The 18,411-nt window shown below is 39.4% G+C and overlaps 1 protein-coding gene and 1 non-coding gene across 5 annotated transcripts in view; one reads left to right on the top strand and one right to left on the bottom strand.

The window, feature by feature from the left end:
• LOC109398009 (serine/arginine repetitive matrix protein 2) overlaps positions 1 to 18,411 on the bottom strand; it is a 147,114-nt gene that overhangs the window by 11,649 nt on the left and 117,054 nt on the right. For all 4 annotated transcript variants that reach the window (XM_029877686.2, XM_029877685.2, XM_029877684.2 and 1 more), the window contains 2 exons: positions 3,910 to 3,965; positions 998 to 3,841 (listed from right to left, as the gene is read on the bottom strand). In XM_029877686.2, coding sequence (XP_029733546.1) covers positions 998 to 3,841; positions 3,910 to 3,965 — 2,900 coding nt within the window. The remainder of the gene's footprint in view (positions 1 to 997; positions 3,842 to 3,909; positions 3,966 to 18,411) is intronic.
• On the top strand, positions 13,137 to 13,209 carry Trnaa-ugc (transfer RNA alanine (anticodon UGC)). Its single transcript has one exon. It is a non-coding gene; the product is annotated as a tRNA-Ala (tRNA).

Genomic DNA, 18,411 nt, shown 5'->3' with positions numbered 1-18,411 from the left:
AGAAATTCCTGGGTGAATCTCTGGAGGAAATCTTGGGGAAATTCTAGAAAGTATTCTTAAAGAAATCGCTGATGGAATTCTTGTAGTAATGTTGAAGGAAGTTTAAATGGAGTTCGTGGAGGAAATCCTTGAGGAATCCCTGTAGCAATTTCTGGAGGAAACCTTGGAGGAATTCCTTAAGAAACCCCAGAAGGAATCCTGGAAGCAATACCAAGAGGAATTCCTAAGGGAAATTTTGCTGGAGGAAGTACAGGATTAATTCCTGGAGGAGTTCCTGAAAAAATCCAAGAGTTCCTGGGGGAATCTTTGGAAGAATTTTTAACCTTCCGTAACTCGCGCGGTTGGCGCGCAGCATCACGCTAAAGGTGAGTACAAAAAGCGAGATTTTTTCAACGTGTTGTACACAATAAAACAGCGCGATCGCTCGTGGGTTAAAATAATCCCTGGAGTTGTTCCTGAAATAAAAGAAGAAATTCGCGGGATTGAAGGGATTCTGGAGAAGTTTTTGGGAAAAAACCTGGAGGAATTCCTGAAGAAATCCCACGAGGAATCGCAAAAGCAATCCCATGAGGAATTCCTTAAGAAATTCCAGGAAAGAAGAGTCCGGGTTGGGCTCTCAATGCTTCAAATTATTCCAGATTGAATTATTGAAGCAATCTCTAGTGGAATTCTTGAATGTATACATGGAGAAATCCCTGAAGGAGCACTTGCAGAAATTCCTAAACGGATCTCTGTTGACATTCCTATGGAAATCCCTGGAGGATTTCTGGAGCAATCCTTGAAAACGCACTGGAACAATCACTGGATAGTCCGCCATATCTGGGGAATTTGGCATTGTTTTTGTATTTCATCAATAAACATCACAAAATTTAGCCATTCAACCCAGCTTGTTATTTGGTAAAATTCTACATATGATAATATTGCTGCCCCCCTCTGGCTAAGCCCATGTAGTTCTCTAAGCCTGATTATTTAGATGTTAAGAGTCATGAAAACTTACCTATGCGATCGCGACCGCGACCTGGACCGTGATCTGGACGCACTGCCTGACTTGCCGGCACTCACCGCACCCTCTGCCGCCGTTCCGGCGATCTTCTCCTTCAGGATGTTGTCCACCGCGCTCAGGATTGTGCTCTTGGCCAAGCTCACGGCAACCGAGTGCCCTCCGGCCCCTTTGCTGTCATCCATCCGGCAAGCTCCCACCGTCGTCAGAATATCGTGGATATCCTTCTTCATCTGGTTGCTGTTGATTCCACTTGCGGAAGGTGCCGGAATCACTTCCTTCTTCTTGCTCGGTTCCTCCGGTACCGTGGTCTCCGTGGTAAACTCAATGCCCTTGCCACTACCCAGAACGGAGGTGGTACTAGCAGCGGCCAGAGATGCCATTTTAGCCTGCTGGATCTGGATGTTGCGTTCACGGCTTTCGCCAACCCGAGGAGGTCCTACTTCCGTAGGATCACTCTGCTGCTCCGAAACGGACTTCTTCTTTTCCAAACACTGCTTGGCCTTCGCCGCCAGGTCATGCTTCAATGCCTTCAGCAATGAAAGATCCTTTTCTTCGCGGTTATCGACAAATGTCGGGAGAAAAGCATCCAGATGATCGGAGGACTGATCTTTCTGGTTGGATTTGCCCTCGGGATCCTGCGACTCACCATCCGATTCATTAGATGAAGAAGCAGGAGACTGCAGCTTCACCACCGGCTGCTGAATCGGAGGCTTCTTTTTAGATTTCTTAGGTTGCTTGACTTTTTCCGGAACTGTAGGTGGAGGAGCTTCTGGAGATCGAGTACGATCGCGATCGCGATCGTTTGAAGCGGCCTCAATCTTCGTGGATGTTTCGGGTGATGGAGAGCGATCCTTTCGTTTCTTGTCAGTCGGTGATCGAGCTTCAGGTTTCTCCGGTGGAGGTGGAGTCTCAAATCGACGTTTCTTCGGGGGTGTCTGCGATTGCGACTCGACCACAGGTTCCGGAGCTGGTGGTGGAAGGGGAGTGCGATCGCGACGAAATCTGGACGTTTTCTTCAGGAAATCCTTTGCAGTTTTGGGAGAAGAACTTTCTTCGGACGACGATGAACTTGATCGTTGGCGTTCTTTGGGCGGTGATGGTGGTTTTGTCTCAACAGTTCTTCCCTCCAGGATGTCACGATATCTTTCGGGATCACGTTGCGCGGGCGAGTAGCTCAGATCGGAAGAATCCGAAGAATCGTCGGAAGCGGAATCGGAGCGTTTACGATCAACTTTATTCTGTTCCACTGGGGTGTTGGATTCTCGTTCCGGTGATCTTTCGCCACGGAGTGGCTTGTCTGGGCTTGACCGCTTTGAAGATTTCTTCACTTCTGGTGATTTTGGTCTATGATTCTTTGATGGCTGGATGGCGACAGGCGTTCTCGATCGCTCTTTAGCAACTTTCTGCGCAGATGGCGATCGCTTCTTGCGCTTATCGACTGGAGATCTTCCTCGTTCCTTCCGAGTATTCAGCGCTGCACTGGTCGACGGTCTATTCTGTTGATCGAGTGACGGAGAAAGCGCACGATATGGTTTTACGGGTGTTCTCGAGCGATCTGCCTTGCTTGTTTTCACAGGAGAAGGCGAACGCTGTTTACGTTTCTCCTTTGGAGAGTCAGACCGATCTTTACGCTTATCCACAGGGGATCGATCCTTTCGTGAACTGACAGGTGATCTGGAACGTTGCTTCTTGCTGACGGGAGGAGACTTTGAGCGCTCTCGTTTGTCTCGTTTTGGGGGTGGCGATCGAGACTTTTTGCGTGACGATTTCATAACGGGAGATGAACGATCTCTTCGATCGCGTTGTGGAGACGGTGATCGAGTCTTCCTGCGAGAAGTCTTCGCAACCGGAGATGAACGATCTCTTCGATCGCGTTGTGGAGACGGTGATCGAGTCTTTCTGCGAGAAGGCTTCGCAACCGGAGACGAATGATCTCTCCGGTCACGTTTCGGCGACGGGGAGCGCGATTTCTGACGGGGTGCCTTCGCTACCGGCGATTCGTGCCTCTTCTTCGACTTTACTGGTGATTTGCTTGCCTTTCTTTTTGGGCTGCCGCTTCGGTCACGTCTTCTACGCTCTGGAGTCTGCGACTTCTTACGCTCTTTGCGATCTTTTGATTTCTCTCGGCGTTTGTCTTTGGAAGACTCCTTCGATTTGCTGGGAGATCTCGATCTGTCCCTACGTTTCTCCTTTGCTTTCGATTCATCCCGTTTCTTGCTGACTGATCGAGAGCGATCACGGCGTTTCTCCTTGGCTTTGTTGTCCGACTTCTTCACACTGCTGGATCGGCTACGATCACGTCGCTTATCCTTCGACTTCAGCTGATCTCTCTTTCTGCTGTTGGATCTTGATCGAGATCTGTTTTTCTGCGATCTTTTCTCCCCGTCCCCCTTCTTCGGAGATTTCTCTCTCTTCTTCTCCTTATTTTTCTCCACACTTCTGTCGCGTTTATCATGGCCCTTGTTACGTTTGTTGCGATCATCCGAGCCTGATCTCGACCTATTCCGGCCCCTAGACTCCGATCTGTCCGACTTCGATCGGGACTTGTCCCTTTCCTCGGATCTGTTTCGGCGACGGTTCCGCGATCGGCTTCTTCGCTCTCGCTCTTCGCCTTTGCCGTAGCGATCAACTCGATGACCACCGCGTTCTTCACGGTCACGCTGGTACTGCTGTTGTTGTTGTTGTTGCTGCTGGTTATATCCGTAGCGATCGTCTCCTCTACGATCGTACCGATCACGGCTCACGCTGGAGTCCTCGTATCGATTTTTGTCCTTCTTGTTGTTGCGTTTATCATCGTGAGTCTGATGATGGTTACGCTCCACGCGTTTAGATGAAGAGCTGGTGGATGCATTGAACGATACATATATCAATCCTAACGTAACAAACTTTAGAAAAGTTCAACTTACCTATCACGAGAGTTGGAACGTGACTTGGCTCGCTTTTTCTTGGAGCTTTTCTTTTTCTGTTGGTGGGAATACAAAGCGAATGAGAAAGTATGTTAGACCTCAGCATGGGACCTTCGTATTTGCAACAAGTTACACTAAGTTACTAGATCTCTAATTATACTAGTTAGATGAAAAAAAAGTATCTCAAAGGAAGTTAAATGAAGCTTTCTATGGATATTCTTAACACAAATTGATTTCAAAACTGGTCCATGAACAAATGAATGTACGTTAACACAACTTATAAAACCAAATAGGAAATAATAAAAAAGAAAAAAAGAACAACTTACGTCCAATGTAAATCGAGATATGCTTTGTTTTTATTAGAATGGGAGAGTTTAGGAGCGGATGCGGCATCGTCACTTTCAGAGGCTACATAGTAACAACAACGACAACGAATAAGGTACTGAGTATGAGAAAGGGTTTGTTCTGTTTTAGCGGCAAATAATGGTGGGATACGAACATTTTGTTTATATTGTGTTATTGAAATTTTTTACCGAGAGCGCATACCTACATTTTTTTCAAATATTTTGTTATTTAAAGCTAATTCTTCACTAGGAGCGCAGATACGGGTGATGAATTGCCAGGTATAAAGAGTTATTTTTAGAATCGTGATTGCAAGTTTTTAGTGAAGCTAGTTAAATTGATTACATTTATCATTCAAGCATTTGCTTTTCATTGGGATGTTTATAAACATTATAATGTTTATTTCCTTTGGAATAACATATTTGAATCTTTTCAAAACAATTTCTTGGAATTTATTCCAAAATTCCATACACGGTATTGAAACAGAACTTGAATGTCTGTTCTCTGTGCTGAATGAGTAGTAATGTTGGGATTTCAATGAAAATACTACGAAAACCTCAAAATTACGATAGCGTATCAGCAATTATGAATATAAACGGATAATCCTTGAATTCTTTCTCGTATTCCTGCTGGGTGAGGAATAATAAATATAAGATTGGATAAATATGAAATTACGTGAGCGAAAAAATTAAGCAGTATAGATGTGAATTGTGAAGATTGCCGGCGTAAGTAAAGTTCAATCGTAGTAGCCATTCACTCAGATTTAAAATGTAAATGTCAGTTTGTTGATTTGTTTTGGGAAGAATAAACGTGTTCTGAAGAGAAATTGATGTGTTTATTCTTTCTAACATAAATGAAATGAAAATTCAATTATTTGTGATTCTGTGTGGGAAACCGACCTAGAGGAACATCAGGTCACTTCACTTGGATTCCTGCAGCAGTTCATATGTTTTTTTTTTCAAAATGATTACGGCGGTAGCAACACTGTGCTTATGTTCTACACCGCACCCTTTCCCTATATTTGCTTCTAGGAGCCTATATTTTTGTTTCAACACTCAGAAGTACGTAGGCGTGTGTGACCCAAGTCGACACACCGTGGCCTGCGTTGAACAAAAATAGTTTTAATAAAAGTTTCCCCTTTTTTCTTTTTGTCAATTGGTTTTTTGTAGTATGGTTCATGTATTTAGTTAGGTTCTTGTCAATTTGTCAATTTCGAAGTAGATCTCCAAGGTAATAGTCAATTAAGTCATTCTTGATCTGTTCTATCATAGCAGCTTTAGTCTTTGCTTTATTGAAGTGTAGTTTTATTGAAAATATGCTGAATGTCGTTATTTAAAAGAGACGTCTGGAACTGTGTCCTGTACTTGAAATTATTTCGCCGTTTCTCACAGAATTCCTCCCGCGAGTTCATAAACAGCCCCTACGAGACTTTGTCGGCGTTCTTTCGGGATTTCTGATAGTTTTTCCTCGGATTTCATCTAGAGGTTTTTCCGATATGCTTGCAGAGTTTCTCGCTGGATTTCTCCCAGAGATCCTCCAAAAAATTATATAATGTTTCTTCTGGAATTTGCCTTAGTGGTTTTCCGGGATAGATTTTCAACAGTTTCTTCCAAGATTTTTGCGAGATTCTTGCAAAAGTAGTTCCAGGGATTTCTTCCAGAGAGGTTTTCCATATATTTCTATTGGATTTCACACGTAGTTCTTCACGGGATTTATCATATAAGTTTCTCCTTAAAATTACCAAATATTTCATGCCGGGATTTTCAATTTTCTCGGGCAGAACTTTTTTCTGGGTTGTCCCCATTTTTCCCAGGATTTCTTCAATTGTTTCTCACAAGATTCCTTCCTGGATTCCTTCCGGTATTTTTCCAGGAATTTCTAACAGGGAATTGTGCAAGCAATCCCAGGAAATTCTCCTGGAAAAATCCATGCAAAAACTACGGGAGCAACTATTAACCCCTAAAGGGCTAACCATTGGAGCCGGAGGGATCATATATGACCCCGGCGATGAAACCGAGCATAAGAAACGTCTTCGAATCAGTGTAATCAGTTTCATACCTTTTATTTCCGCCCTATTTTGCTTATCCTTTGACAGATACGCGTATTTCAACTACCACTTGTAATTTTCCTCAGAGTCAGTTATCCACCCTACAAGTGGTAGTCGAAATACGCGTATCTGTCAAAGGATAAGCAAAATAGGGCGGGATTGAATGGTACGAAACTGATTATACTCATTCGAAGAGGGTATTTTGCTTAGAGGGTTCGAAAAGTCGGTACAAGATAGGAAACGTGTTCGAGGCCAGCAGCGAGGTTGAAGAAATCCCAGAGCCCTCAGAATCTCGGGATAATCTCGATTCCCGGAAGTCCGTTACGGAGAATCTAAGACTGATCACTGAAACAAATCCTGTAAACAACAACGTGGAAAAGCCTAGAAAAGTTCTGAAACCAGGAGAAAGTCCTTAAAAACTCTGAGAGACATCCGTGTTCGTGCGGCACTCCGTCCCAGCGGAAATTTGACGGTAATTTGATTTGGATTCACGACAATGGCGCAGCCGGTCCCATAATTGTGTAAGTATGGTGGACAGCTAGAACTTTTCGAGAGTGAAAAGTTACGATTGAAAGCCGCAAAACACCGAAAAACGTGAAGAAAAAGTGTTTGTGTTCCCGCCAGTGTAATATGGCGTACACGTGAAAATGTGCTCCGGGAGTGCAGAAAAAAACGCAAAAATGGTTTTGTTAGCAGGTACAAGTGAACACCGTTTAAAATGTAATTGTTTCGCCGGTGCGGGAGGACGCCGTGACGAAAAATATGTTGTACGCAGGTGCGAGAGGACGCCTAGCAAAAAAAAAAAAATAAACTTATTTGCCGGTGCGGGCGGACGCCGTGCAAACTAGATTGTTTCGCTGGTGCGAGAGGACACCTAGCAATAAAAAAGCATTTACCGGAGCGAGAGGGCACCGTGCATGCAAATATCACTGTTGTGTATAAAAACTTGGCAAACAAATAGTTTGATTTCTAGTTCAAAAGCATTGAAATAAAAAAAGGAAAGAAAAGTGAGCGCTCATAGAAAGATAAATTAAAAACGTCTGTTTACATTGAAGTTGATAGAAGTTGTAACATTAAATTGGAAGTTGAATTGAAGTGGAATTTGGATCAAATCGGTATTGGACATGGACTGGATGTGGATATGATTTAGATTAGATTAAATTAGGATTTGAATTGGATTGAATTTGATCTAGATTGAAGTTCGATTAGATGAAGGTTAGATGTGTATTGACTTTGCATAAAGTTATGATTGAATCTGGATTTTATTGGAATTGGATGCGATATTATTTAATTCTTATTTGTTTTGGATTGCATTTTAATTTGAATTGAATTTAAATCCGATTTTATGAGTGTTTGATATGGATTGAGTTTAAATTAGATATGCATTAAATTTGAATTAAATCTCGATGGAACTTGGATTTCATTTGGATTGCATTTGCATTAAATTTTGATCGAATTCGGTTGCAGTATAGTTGGAGTAGAATTTTGTTGAAATTTGATTGGATTTGGATTTAATTTTGATCGTTTTCAGTTTTGGATTACATTTTAATTGAAATTGAATTTGGATTTATTTGGAATTGGAAGTGGATTGAATCAGGACAAAATTTGTATATGTAGATTGGATTTATAGTGATCTGAATTACGATTAAATCGACTTTGAATTGGATTGAATTTGGGTTGGATTAGATTTGGATAAGATTCGAAATGAATTTTGATACGATTTGTTATGGATTGGAATGGATTTGGATTGAAATTTGATTGGTTTCAGATTTCATAAGGATTTGAATTGGAGGCGGATTAAAATTGTACATATTGGATTTGGATTGTGTTATGATTGAATTTTGATATGATGTGAATAATATTTAATTTAGATTGCATTTGCACTAAATTTTTGATTGAGTTTGGGTTGCAGTATAGTTGGGTTAGAGTTTTAATGAAATTTGCTTGGATTTGGACTTAATTTTGATTGGTTTCAGTTTTGAATTACATTTCAATTGGAACTGGATTTGGATATAATTGGAATTGGAAGTGGATTGAATTGGGACAAAATTTGTATTCAATTTGGATTAGATTGAATGTTGATTGGGTTTGAATAGAATTTGGATTGGATATGCTTTGACTTGATTTGGAGGTGGACTAAATTTGTATAGGATTTGATTTGGATTAGATATGAAATGAGTTGGAATTGAATTAGCATTGGCTTTGGATTGGATTTATTTTGGATATAATTTGGATTGGGTTTTGATAAGATTAATATTTGATTTGGATTGGATTGGAACGGCATTGGAATAGATTTTGATGGATTGGATTGAATCTGGTTTGGATGCGGATTTATTTAAGTTAAAATTTGTGTTGGATTTCAATTGGATTAATATCGAAATTTGATAGGATTTGGTTTACGTCTCGAAATGGAGTTGGGTTGAATTTTGGATTGGATTCAGATAGGAATTGTTTTGGACTATATATGAAGGGATTTGAATTGGATTGGCTTTGGACTGAATTTGAATTGAAGTTGGTTTCGATTTGGATTAAGTTTATATTGGATATAAATGGATTGAATTTGGATTGGGTTAGATGGAAACCGAATTGCATTTGGAGATTATTAAGATTGAAATGAGATTGGATTTATAGTGACTTGAATTAAGATTAAATTGACTTTGAAATGGATTGAATTTGGATTGGATTATATTTGAAATGAATTTTGATAGTATTCGTATTGGAATGGAGTCATAATTGAATTTCATTGAAGCTGAATTGGATTTGGATTTCATAGGGATTTGAATTGGATGTGAATTGAATTGGGATTAAATATGTACATATTGGTTTGGATTGTGTTACGATTGAAATTGGATAGCATTTGGATAAGATTTAGTTTAGATTTGATTAAACTTTGATTGAAGTAAAATTGAATGTTTATTTAGTTATGTATTACGACACTTCACACCCGAAAAATGTGGAGTAATGCTTGGATTTAAATTTAAAAGGAACGAGATTGAATTTTAATTTAATATATTGTATGTATTATTTGTGAGTTTACTAAGATATACTTTTGAAAGAGTTCAAACATTTAGAAAATCTTGTTTAACCGTGTATATTTTTTTGTTAAACTACAGAATTTGAATCTCATATTTCATCTCATCTGATTTTTTTAGGAGAGTAGAGGAGGGGGAGAATGTAGTATATATAGCGTAGTACAATGTAATATTTAAACTTCATTTAAAAATAGAATTTAAAATAATTCAATTAGTAAGTTAGAATTTAATCTGGTACATTTGCCAACACTGGAGGTCGACATGTCGACATAACGAATCAGTGAATTGACAGATGCAACGAACGAAAAAAACGACGAAGCAACCCGAGCATCAGCCGTCTTCGGTTTTCAGCTCGCTCGTTCTTCTTTTGACGGATTTGGATACGAACGGACGTGTTCGTGCGGCACTCCGTCCCAGCGGAAATTTGACGGTAATTTGATTTGGATTCACGACAGTAATCTTCTAAGAGAACCTGTAGAAACTCCTGGAGAAATCTCAAAGAAGCTTTAACAGAAATCCCGCGATAACCTTCTGGAAATATCCCGGCTGAAACACCTGTATTTTTTTTAGGAAATTAATAAAGAAATTTAAGAAGAAATTCCGGGAGGAACTCGTGCAGAAAGTTCGTGAAAAATTCATTAAGAAGTTCCACGAGGAATACCGGAAGGAATCGCGGAAAAAAATCAAGAGAAATCCCGAGAAAAACTATACACTCTAAAGAATTTTCACGTCCGATTTACGTGAAATTTCACGTAGCTCATCCTTATTCTCAAAACCTCAAAAGTTACGTGATGTCAGTAACTGTAACTCGATAACCACGTCGTATGCACCGCCCTGTTAGGTTAAACCCACCTTGTTTTCACGTAAATCGTTTCAATGCGTTTGTGTTGGTGTACTTCCGACTTGGAAGTTTCCGCGAAACGAAAGTTACGTGAATTTCAGGTGTGAAAAAACAGTTCAATAAAGCCTGCGCACTTTAGAATCGGTAGGGTGCGGGCACCGGTTTTGGCCAGCCTAAGGGAAATCATTTTTATAAAAATAACCAATAATAATATGAAAACAACCAAGGCGTCAAAAGAAAGGTTTCAATCTATATTTTGAAGGAAAAATGCAGAAATCATGCCAATACTTGATTTTTGTATCAAAAGTGGCCCTGGCCAAAATAGAAGCTCTGCCGCAGTTTTGGCCATATTCTTAAGTTTGGTTTCTATTTTGGCCAATCACGTGTGTTTCTTATGGGAGTGGCCAAATTAGAAGCACCCTGGCCAAAATAGATGTATGAGAGCAGATTTTTTAAGGAAATTAATTTTTTTCTTCCAGTTTTTAATCAAAATGTGTGGTTTTCATAGCTGTAATCATCATGTTGTATTAGGATATTCTAGTAAAAATAAATTTACGCCGATTTAGATCGCAACAGGCTCAAAACCGCACTATGGCCAAAACTCCGGACTGGCCAAAACTGAAGCTTCTACCCTACGCTTTCTATCGGCTGCAGATCAAAAACGGTTTAACCTAGAAAAAAATGTTGTAAGAAGCAAATGAAGCTTATTTATTGTTTTTTGTAGGAAAAATATGAAAAAATCAGTTTTTATTTCTTCAAGATAAAATTTTGACCTGATTGTGAAATTCATGCCATTTTATTCTGCACAAACCAATGCTCGTCAATATTTTCAAATTTCACAGCTTACGCGCTGATATTTCCACAAGAAACAACATTATACTCATCAAACATATGCTCAAAACAAGTTACGACATTGAACTCTTGACAAATATGGTTCACAAGACCATAATAAACTTATAGCCTTATTGTCCATTCACGCTATATTCAAAACATAATTTTACTCAAACTAATATTTATATAAAAAATTTTTTTCTTGCGATCGTTTTTTGGATCTACAATCCCCCAATTCAAGTGGCCCAACTTAATTCATATCGAAACCTGGATTATTTTTGGAATTATTAGCAGTTTTCCCTCACAGTAGTCGGAAATTAACAGTCATAAGGCTAACTCCTCATTATAAGCCTAAAATAAGATAGTTTTCATGGAAAAAACACTGAAAATCATATAGATTGTGGAACTATAGATGTAATTCTATGATCTCAAATAAAAAACTTCTGAGTAGATTCAGTTTTATTAAAAAAATTGTTAGATATTTCACGCCATCAAAACACATCCAATGAATTTCGACAGCAATAGTCCATACAGCTTTCGAGCCACGATTATTTATATTGTTCTGCATCAAATCATTAGTTTCTTGTATACCAACACTATTCGTATAGTATCCTTCACGTATGCGTATTTGCCGAACTAAAGTTTATGCGAAAACAACTTTGTTGACCTTAAATATCTATGCAAGCCTTTGATTTTCCATAAAACCCTTCAAAGGCTTACCATAGCTATATTGGAAATTTTAAAACACTCCTGGAATATTTTACCTCCCTTAATCAACAATCATAATACCAACAACAATTCTATACTGCGTAATTGGTGGGTTTGGTAATTATATATTCCTACACAAATCTTGAATCTAACAATGATTGGTTTTTGCTCAATGTGTGCAGAAAAAACTGGCACTATTAACGAATTCAGATCAATAGTTCATCTAAAAATATAAAAACAGCAAATTTTATATTTTTCCTACAAACTACAATAGATAAGCTTCAATTGCTTCTAACAACACTTTTTTCCAAGTGACACCGTTTTTGAGCGGCAGCCGGTTGAAAGTGTACCGATTCTAAAGTGCGCAGGCTTTATGGCGTCGAGAAGTAGGTTGGCGAAAGAACTGCAAGCTGATTCAAAGTTTCTGTGCAAGTATTGAGGTAATTGAATTGTTCAGGGCAATTGATAGATATTTATTATAAACAGTTTTGCATTTGTCTATTTTCAATAATTACAGGAGCTGGAATAGGTGTCTGGCGGTGACGGAGGTCCAGTTCAACAAAAGTCTGAAACGGTCTGAAACCTTGGGCTGAACTTCGAAGATTTTACGTCAAAACCCCGAGATTTGTTTAGTGTTATTCAATCACAGACGATCAGATAATAATGTAGATGTATAACATTGAATGTAGGTGTACATTTATTAGTTACTTCAACATAAAAACCTAATTAAGATTTTTGTTTGTTACATGTTGGTACCAGCTTGAAGCGTATTTGAGGAGGCAAGAGTTTTTAAGTCCCTAAAAAATAAAACGACATATTTATTTGACGGTAGGCTTTTGCTTTCAATGCTCGGCTTTTTCATTGAATTTTTGAAGGATTTAAAATCTCTTGCCTCTTCAAATACGTTGCAGGTTGGTGCGCTGCTTTATTTTCATTCAAAAAACATGAATAAATTACGAGAAATTCGTGTAGAACTTATCATGTTTTGACGTAAAAGTTACCTGATATATCCAGTACCACTCACCTACATTTTACGTTAACGATACGTAAAATGCCTGTCAAATTTACCTGACTCATCACGTCGATTAGCGAAGCTCAAGTTTGTCTAGCTACCTGACATTCCGGCGAAGGTTACGTGAAAAATATGGTGGACGAAAACTACCTATCTTTTCACGTAGATCGGACGTGAAAACTTTTCAGAGTGTAGGAGAACGGTTGGATGGTCAGTAACGAAGTACATATGTGTCAGTCGTGCTTTAACATTAACATTCTAAAAACAATACGCTAACACTTGTAGTTCGTAGGCCGCGAGAGTGCGGGAGATTGACATCCAAGAGCCGAAGGAGCGATAAAGTTGTGAAAAACGGACCCGGTTAGGGTGGTGATTCGAATCCAGTTTGACTTTCTATTCCACAGAATCGTAGCTTGTTCTGTGGCTTAGTTGGTTAAAGTGCCGGACATGCGATACGGAGTCGTGGGTTCGAATCCCACCAAAACAAGAGTTATTTTTTCACAAATTTATCTCTCAATTTGTCAATTAAACGTACTTTGCCCAAAAATATTTCAAGTTTTTATGTCTACTCCAGGATAAATATCGCAACAACATGTAAAGAGACATTCTGAGAAAAACTGTTGTGAAGATCTCGAGATAAATTCTGGAAAAAAAATCCACGAAAATATCTTTGGGGGAGCCGAAGGAAGAACTGCGGGAAAAATCTTTCGAAGGGTTCTGCGAGCAATACCGGAAAACCTTACGGAAGAAATTCTAGAGATAAATTCTGTTGGAATCTCGTAAAAAAATCCAGGAAAAATTGGTCGAAATTCAAAAATCCTGGAAGATTCTCAAGGAAAAACCTCGAAAAGAATTGTTCAAAGTTTAGAAAAATGCTAATAGCTGGAAACTGGAAGATCCTCCGGGAGCAATTCAAAAAGGAATGCGAGAAAAAATGGCGCCAAAAACGGAATGAATCTTGTGAGGAATCCTGGAAGACATTCAACACGCATTTCTAAAAAAGTTCCAGAAAGATTTCCGGTCAAAATTGGTTTTAGGCGGAATTACTTAATAGCTTCCAACGTTTCGGCCCTTACCCAGCCAACACAAAGTCGTATACGACGTTGCTTTGGATGCTAAAGTGGAGGCCATATGCGTACACGCTTCCATTTACCCACGTGTAAAGTGTGCGTATATCGCCTCCACTTTTGCATCCTATGTAACATCATATACGATCGTGTGTTTACTGGGTAGTTTGGGCCTTCCTCAAGTTGGAACGTTGGAAGCTATTAAGTAATTCCGCCTAAAACCAATTTTGACCGGAAATAGCCAATAACAGAGGGACAATTTATAAAATCCCTGGTCGCATTCCAAATAGTTCCAGAAAGAAACTCTGACGGAATGAGTGTGATGGTTAAAGCACGTGACTATTACGCCGAGGACCTAGGATCGAATCCCACTTCCGAAAAACTCACTAAATATGAGTGCTTCTTTCGGAAGGCAAGTAAAGCGTGGGTCCCGAGTTGAACTAGCCTACCTAGAGCTAAAAATCTCGTTAATACAGATAGAAAACTCCTTTTTGTTCCGTGTCAGATGTCTTCTTCCTCTTTTTTTCTTCGTTGGAACTGCCGAGCTCCTTTGGTGAGGGCCAGTTGCAACGATTATATGCCCGATTCCTTCTTGATAACATCAGGTATCAGTAGGTCGGCTCCAGAGGTACGTTCTCCTCCATTTAACATGCTTTTCGAATAACCATCTGAAGAAACCTTCAGCGTCTTCACTTCCAATAAAAAGCCTTGAACGGGAAAAATATTTGTTTTGACAGTTCTATAAACACTTATGTCGTTTATCTTTTTGATCCAGTTCCAACCTGGGTTGGAACTGGATGAGACCACAGTTTCAACCCAAACCCGATTTCGGTTTCACTTGTACTAAAGTTTGTTTGTTTACCCATTTTCCGCCAATCCAGTTCCAACCCAGGTTCAAAAAGAAAAACGGCATTAGTAAAAACGGTACTTAAGAGAGTTCGACTGATATGTGTGATCTAGCTACTTTATCGGCGCTGCAGTCTTGGGGAATCAAAACGACACTGTTTTAGATTTTTCCCGACGTTTCGACTCTGTTTCAAGTCTTCTTCAGTCAAAATTTTCCCTTTGAAGAAGACTCGAAACAGGAGTCGGGACAAATTTAAAACAGTCGTTTTGATTCCCCAAGACTGCAGCGCCGATAAAGTAGCTAGATCTTAGTAAAAACTCATGTTCAAAAAAAAAAAGGAAAAACCCTGTGGAGTTTTCTTCTGAGTAAATCTACAAGAAGTAATGGTCGCTACTTTTTATTCATACGACCCATTTTTTTTTTATTTTTATCGTTGTAAAACTTGCCTGAGTATTCCATATGTTTCCCTGTTCCATGAAATTCCGTGAGGATTCCCGGTTTTACAAAAAAAAGTAAAATGCGGCATTGCAGTTTTGAGGAATCAGGATGATTGTTTGAGAATTTTTCTATACTAGCTGCAGATTCCTCCAAGAATTTATCTAGGGGATTTCACCAGACGCTTCATTGAGGATTTGTACTGGAATATCTTTAGAGGTTCCTCAGAGAATTACGGCTGGAATTCTATCTGGAATTATTCGAAGTATTTCTGCAGGAATATCTTCCATAAATTCATTCAGAATATTTGACTAGATATCATTCAAAAATTAATCCAGGAATTGCTTAGAATATTTGTACGAAAACCCTTTAGCAGTACATCTAAGTATTCCTACAATAATTCGACCAGAAATTACTGTAGACATAGATTTCTTCAGATTTTTCATCCAGGGATCTCTACAGAAATTCTTCCGGAAACTCTCCTGAGATTCCCTAAGGAATTTCTTCCGGGATTCCTCATGAGATTTCTTCAGAAATTCCTCCAGGAATCAACTCGGGAATTACTTATGTGATTCTAAGGAACAACTTCAAGGATTATTTTAAAAACGCCTCCAAGAACTCTTCTTGGGATGCCTTCAGGAATTGCTCCTGTAACCTGCAGAAATTGTTCTAAGAATTACTCCAAGACTTCTACCAGGAACTGTTTAGAGATTCTCTTAAGAATTTTTCTTGGGATTGCTTCCAACATTCCTCCTGTTGTTTCTTCAGGAATTGCTACAGGGATTCCACCAAGAGTCCCTCTACGAGCTTTTTTTAGAAATCCATCAGGAATTCCAACGATTTCTTGAGTACATCCTGGTATTTCTTCAAAAACTTCTTCTGAAATTCTCTCAGGAATTGCTCCTTGGATTTATTCAGGAATTGTTCCTGTGATTCCTCCATAAATTCCTACAGGAATTCTTCCAGGATTCCTTTGGAAATTCCTGCAGGGATTCCTCTAAAAACTCCTATACGGACTCGTGCAGGAATTCCTCTAGAGCTTCCTCGAGGAATTCCTCCAATTATCCCTCTAGAGATACCTCAAGGAATTCCTCTAGAGATACCTCAAGGAGTTCCTCTAGAGATTTCCTACAGTCATGTCTCCAGGCATTCCTTCAGGAATTCCTTTAGGAATACCTCTAGGCATTCCTCAAAGAGTTCCTCCAGGGATTTCTATGATGATTCCTCCAGAATTTTATTCAGGAACTCCTCCAAGAATACCTTCAAGGATTTGAAGACCTTCAAGGATTCCACCTGGAATTTCTTCGGAAATTACTCCAGGAATTCTTTCAGGAATTGATCCAGGAATTTCTTCGTGAATTTCTCTAGGAATTGTTTCAGAAATTACTACGTCAATTTCTTCAGGAAATTCTCCAGGGTTTTCTTCAGAAATTCTCTCAGGATTTCCTCCCCGAATTTATCCAGAAATAATTCCAGGTGTTCCTCCAGGAGTTCTTCATGAAGTTCCTCCAGGCATTCCACGTGGGACTCCTCCAGGAATTCCACCAAGAATTTCTCTAGGGACTCCTCCAGGAATTTCTTCTGGAATTTCTTCAGGATATCCTCCAGAGAATCCCTCAGAAATTATTTCAAGAATTCCGTCAGGAATTTTCCAGGGATTCCTCCAGGAATTCTTCTAGGGATTCCTCCAGGAATTTATCCTGGAATTTCTCCTTCAAAGATTCCTGCACAAATTTCACCAGGAATTCTTTAGGGATTTCTCGAAGGATTTTTCTAGAGATTCATCCAGGATTTCCTTCAATGATTCCTCGAAGGATTCCTCCAAAAAATGCTCTTGAGATTCTTCTAGGAATTCATTCAGGGATTCCTCCAGGAAGTCTTCCAGGAATAGTTCCACGGACTATCCCCAAGAATTTCTCTAGGGATTTCTCCAGGAATTCCTCCTGGGATTCCGCCAGGAATTTGTCCGGAAGTTCTTCCAGACATTCCTCCTGAGGTCTCTCTAGAAATTGCTTCAAGGAATCCTCCAGAAATTTCTCTAAGGATTCCCCAGGAATTCCTAAAGAGATTTCTCCAGGGATTCCTCTAGGGTATCTTGCAGGAATTCATTCAATGATTCTTTCATGATTTCTTTCAGGACTTGCCTCAGGAATTCATTCAGGAATTCCTCCAAGAATTTCTGCAGGGATTCCTCCAGGGTTTCCTCAAGGTATTCCTGCAAGAATTCCTCCAGGAATTCCTTTGGAAACTCCTCCACGGATTCATCACGGAATTTTTCCAGGGATTTCTCTAGGATATAATCGAGGGATTGCTCCGGGAATTCTTTCTGAGGTTCCTCCCAGCATTCCTTCTAGAGATTCCACCAGGATTTTATCTCGGAATTAATCAAGGCATACGTCCAGTAATTTCTGCAATGCCTTCAGGAAATCCTCCAGTTGTTGCATCACAAATTTCTCCAGGGATTCTCTAGGAATTTCTCCAGGGATTTGTCTAAGAATTCCTCTAGAGATTCCTCCAGAAATGTGTGTGTGAATTCCTCCAAGAATTCCTCAAGATTCCTTTCATAACTACTCTAAGGAATCCTGCAGGAATTAATTCAGGGATTGTTATAGGTATGCTTTCAGAAATTCCTCTAGGGATTCCTACAGAGTTTACTCCATGTACACCTGCAGAATTTCTCCAGGAATTCCTCCATTTCTCCAGGGATTCTTTCGGGAGATTTCTCAGGGATTGCTTCAGGAATTCCTGTAGATATTTCTTCAGAAATTCCTCTCGGGATTTTAAAAAAAAATGTATTCAAAGGTCAGAAATTTTAGAAAACCGTCCATTTTTTTTCATCGACTCACCCAAGAATTTTTCCAGGAATATCTGAAGACTTTTTGAATTACTTGAAGGATTCCTAAAGGAATTTCTTCAGCGATTTGTATTGTAATTTTTCAAGATAATTTTAGAGGGAGAAGACAATAAATTCTCCAAGAAGTCATCCAGGAATTCTTTCACAATTATCTCCGAGAAGTCTTAAAGGAGTTCACCGACAGATTTATTCCTTCAAGAATACATCTGCAGCTCCTGCAAAGGAGTTTCTTCAGAAATTCGTCCTACGATTCTTTCAGGAATATGTCCTGTGATTCCTCCACAGTCACTGTCTATGACTTACTTTAAACATAAATGTACTTATATGCTAGAAACGCTTTCAGACGCATTTTTCAAGAGATCATTCAGGATTTCACCCAAGATTTAATCCCGGAATTTCACTAGAAAATGCACCACGAATTCCTCTAGGAATTGCTTTTGAAAATTCCTCCAGACATATATTTTTGAATACATTCCAGCTATTCGT

Source organism: Aedes albopictus, chromosome 2 (genome assembly GCF_035046485.1).
Source record: "Aedes albopictus strain Foshan chromosome 2, AalbF5, whole genome shotgun sequence".
NCBI lineage: Eukaryota > Metazoa > Arthropoda > Insecta > Diptera > Culicidae > Aedes > Aedes albopictus.
This window is presented reverse-complemented; position numbering and strand designations above follow the sequence as displayed.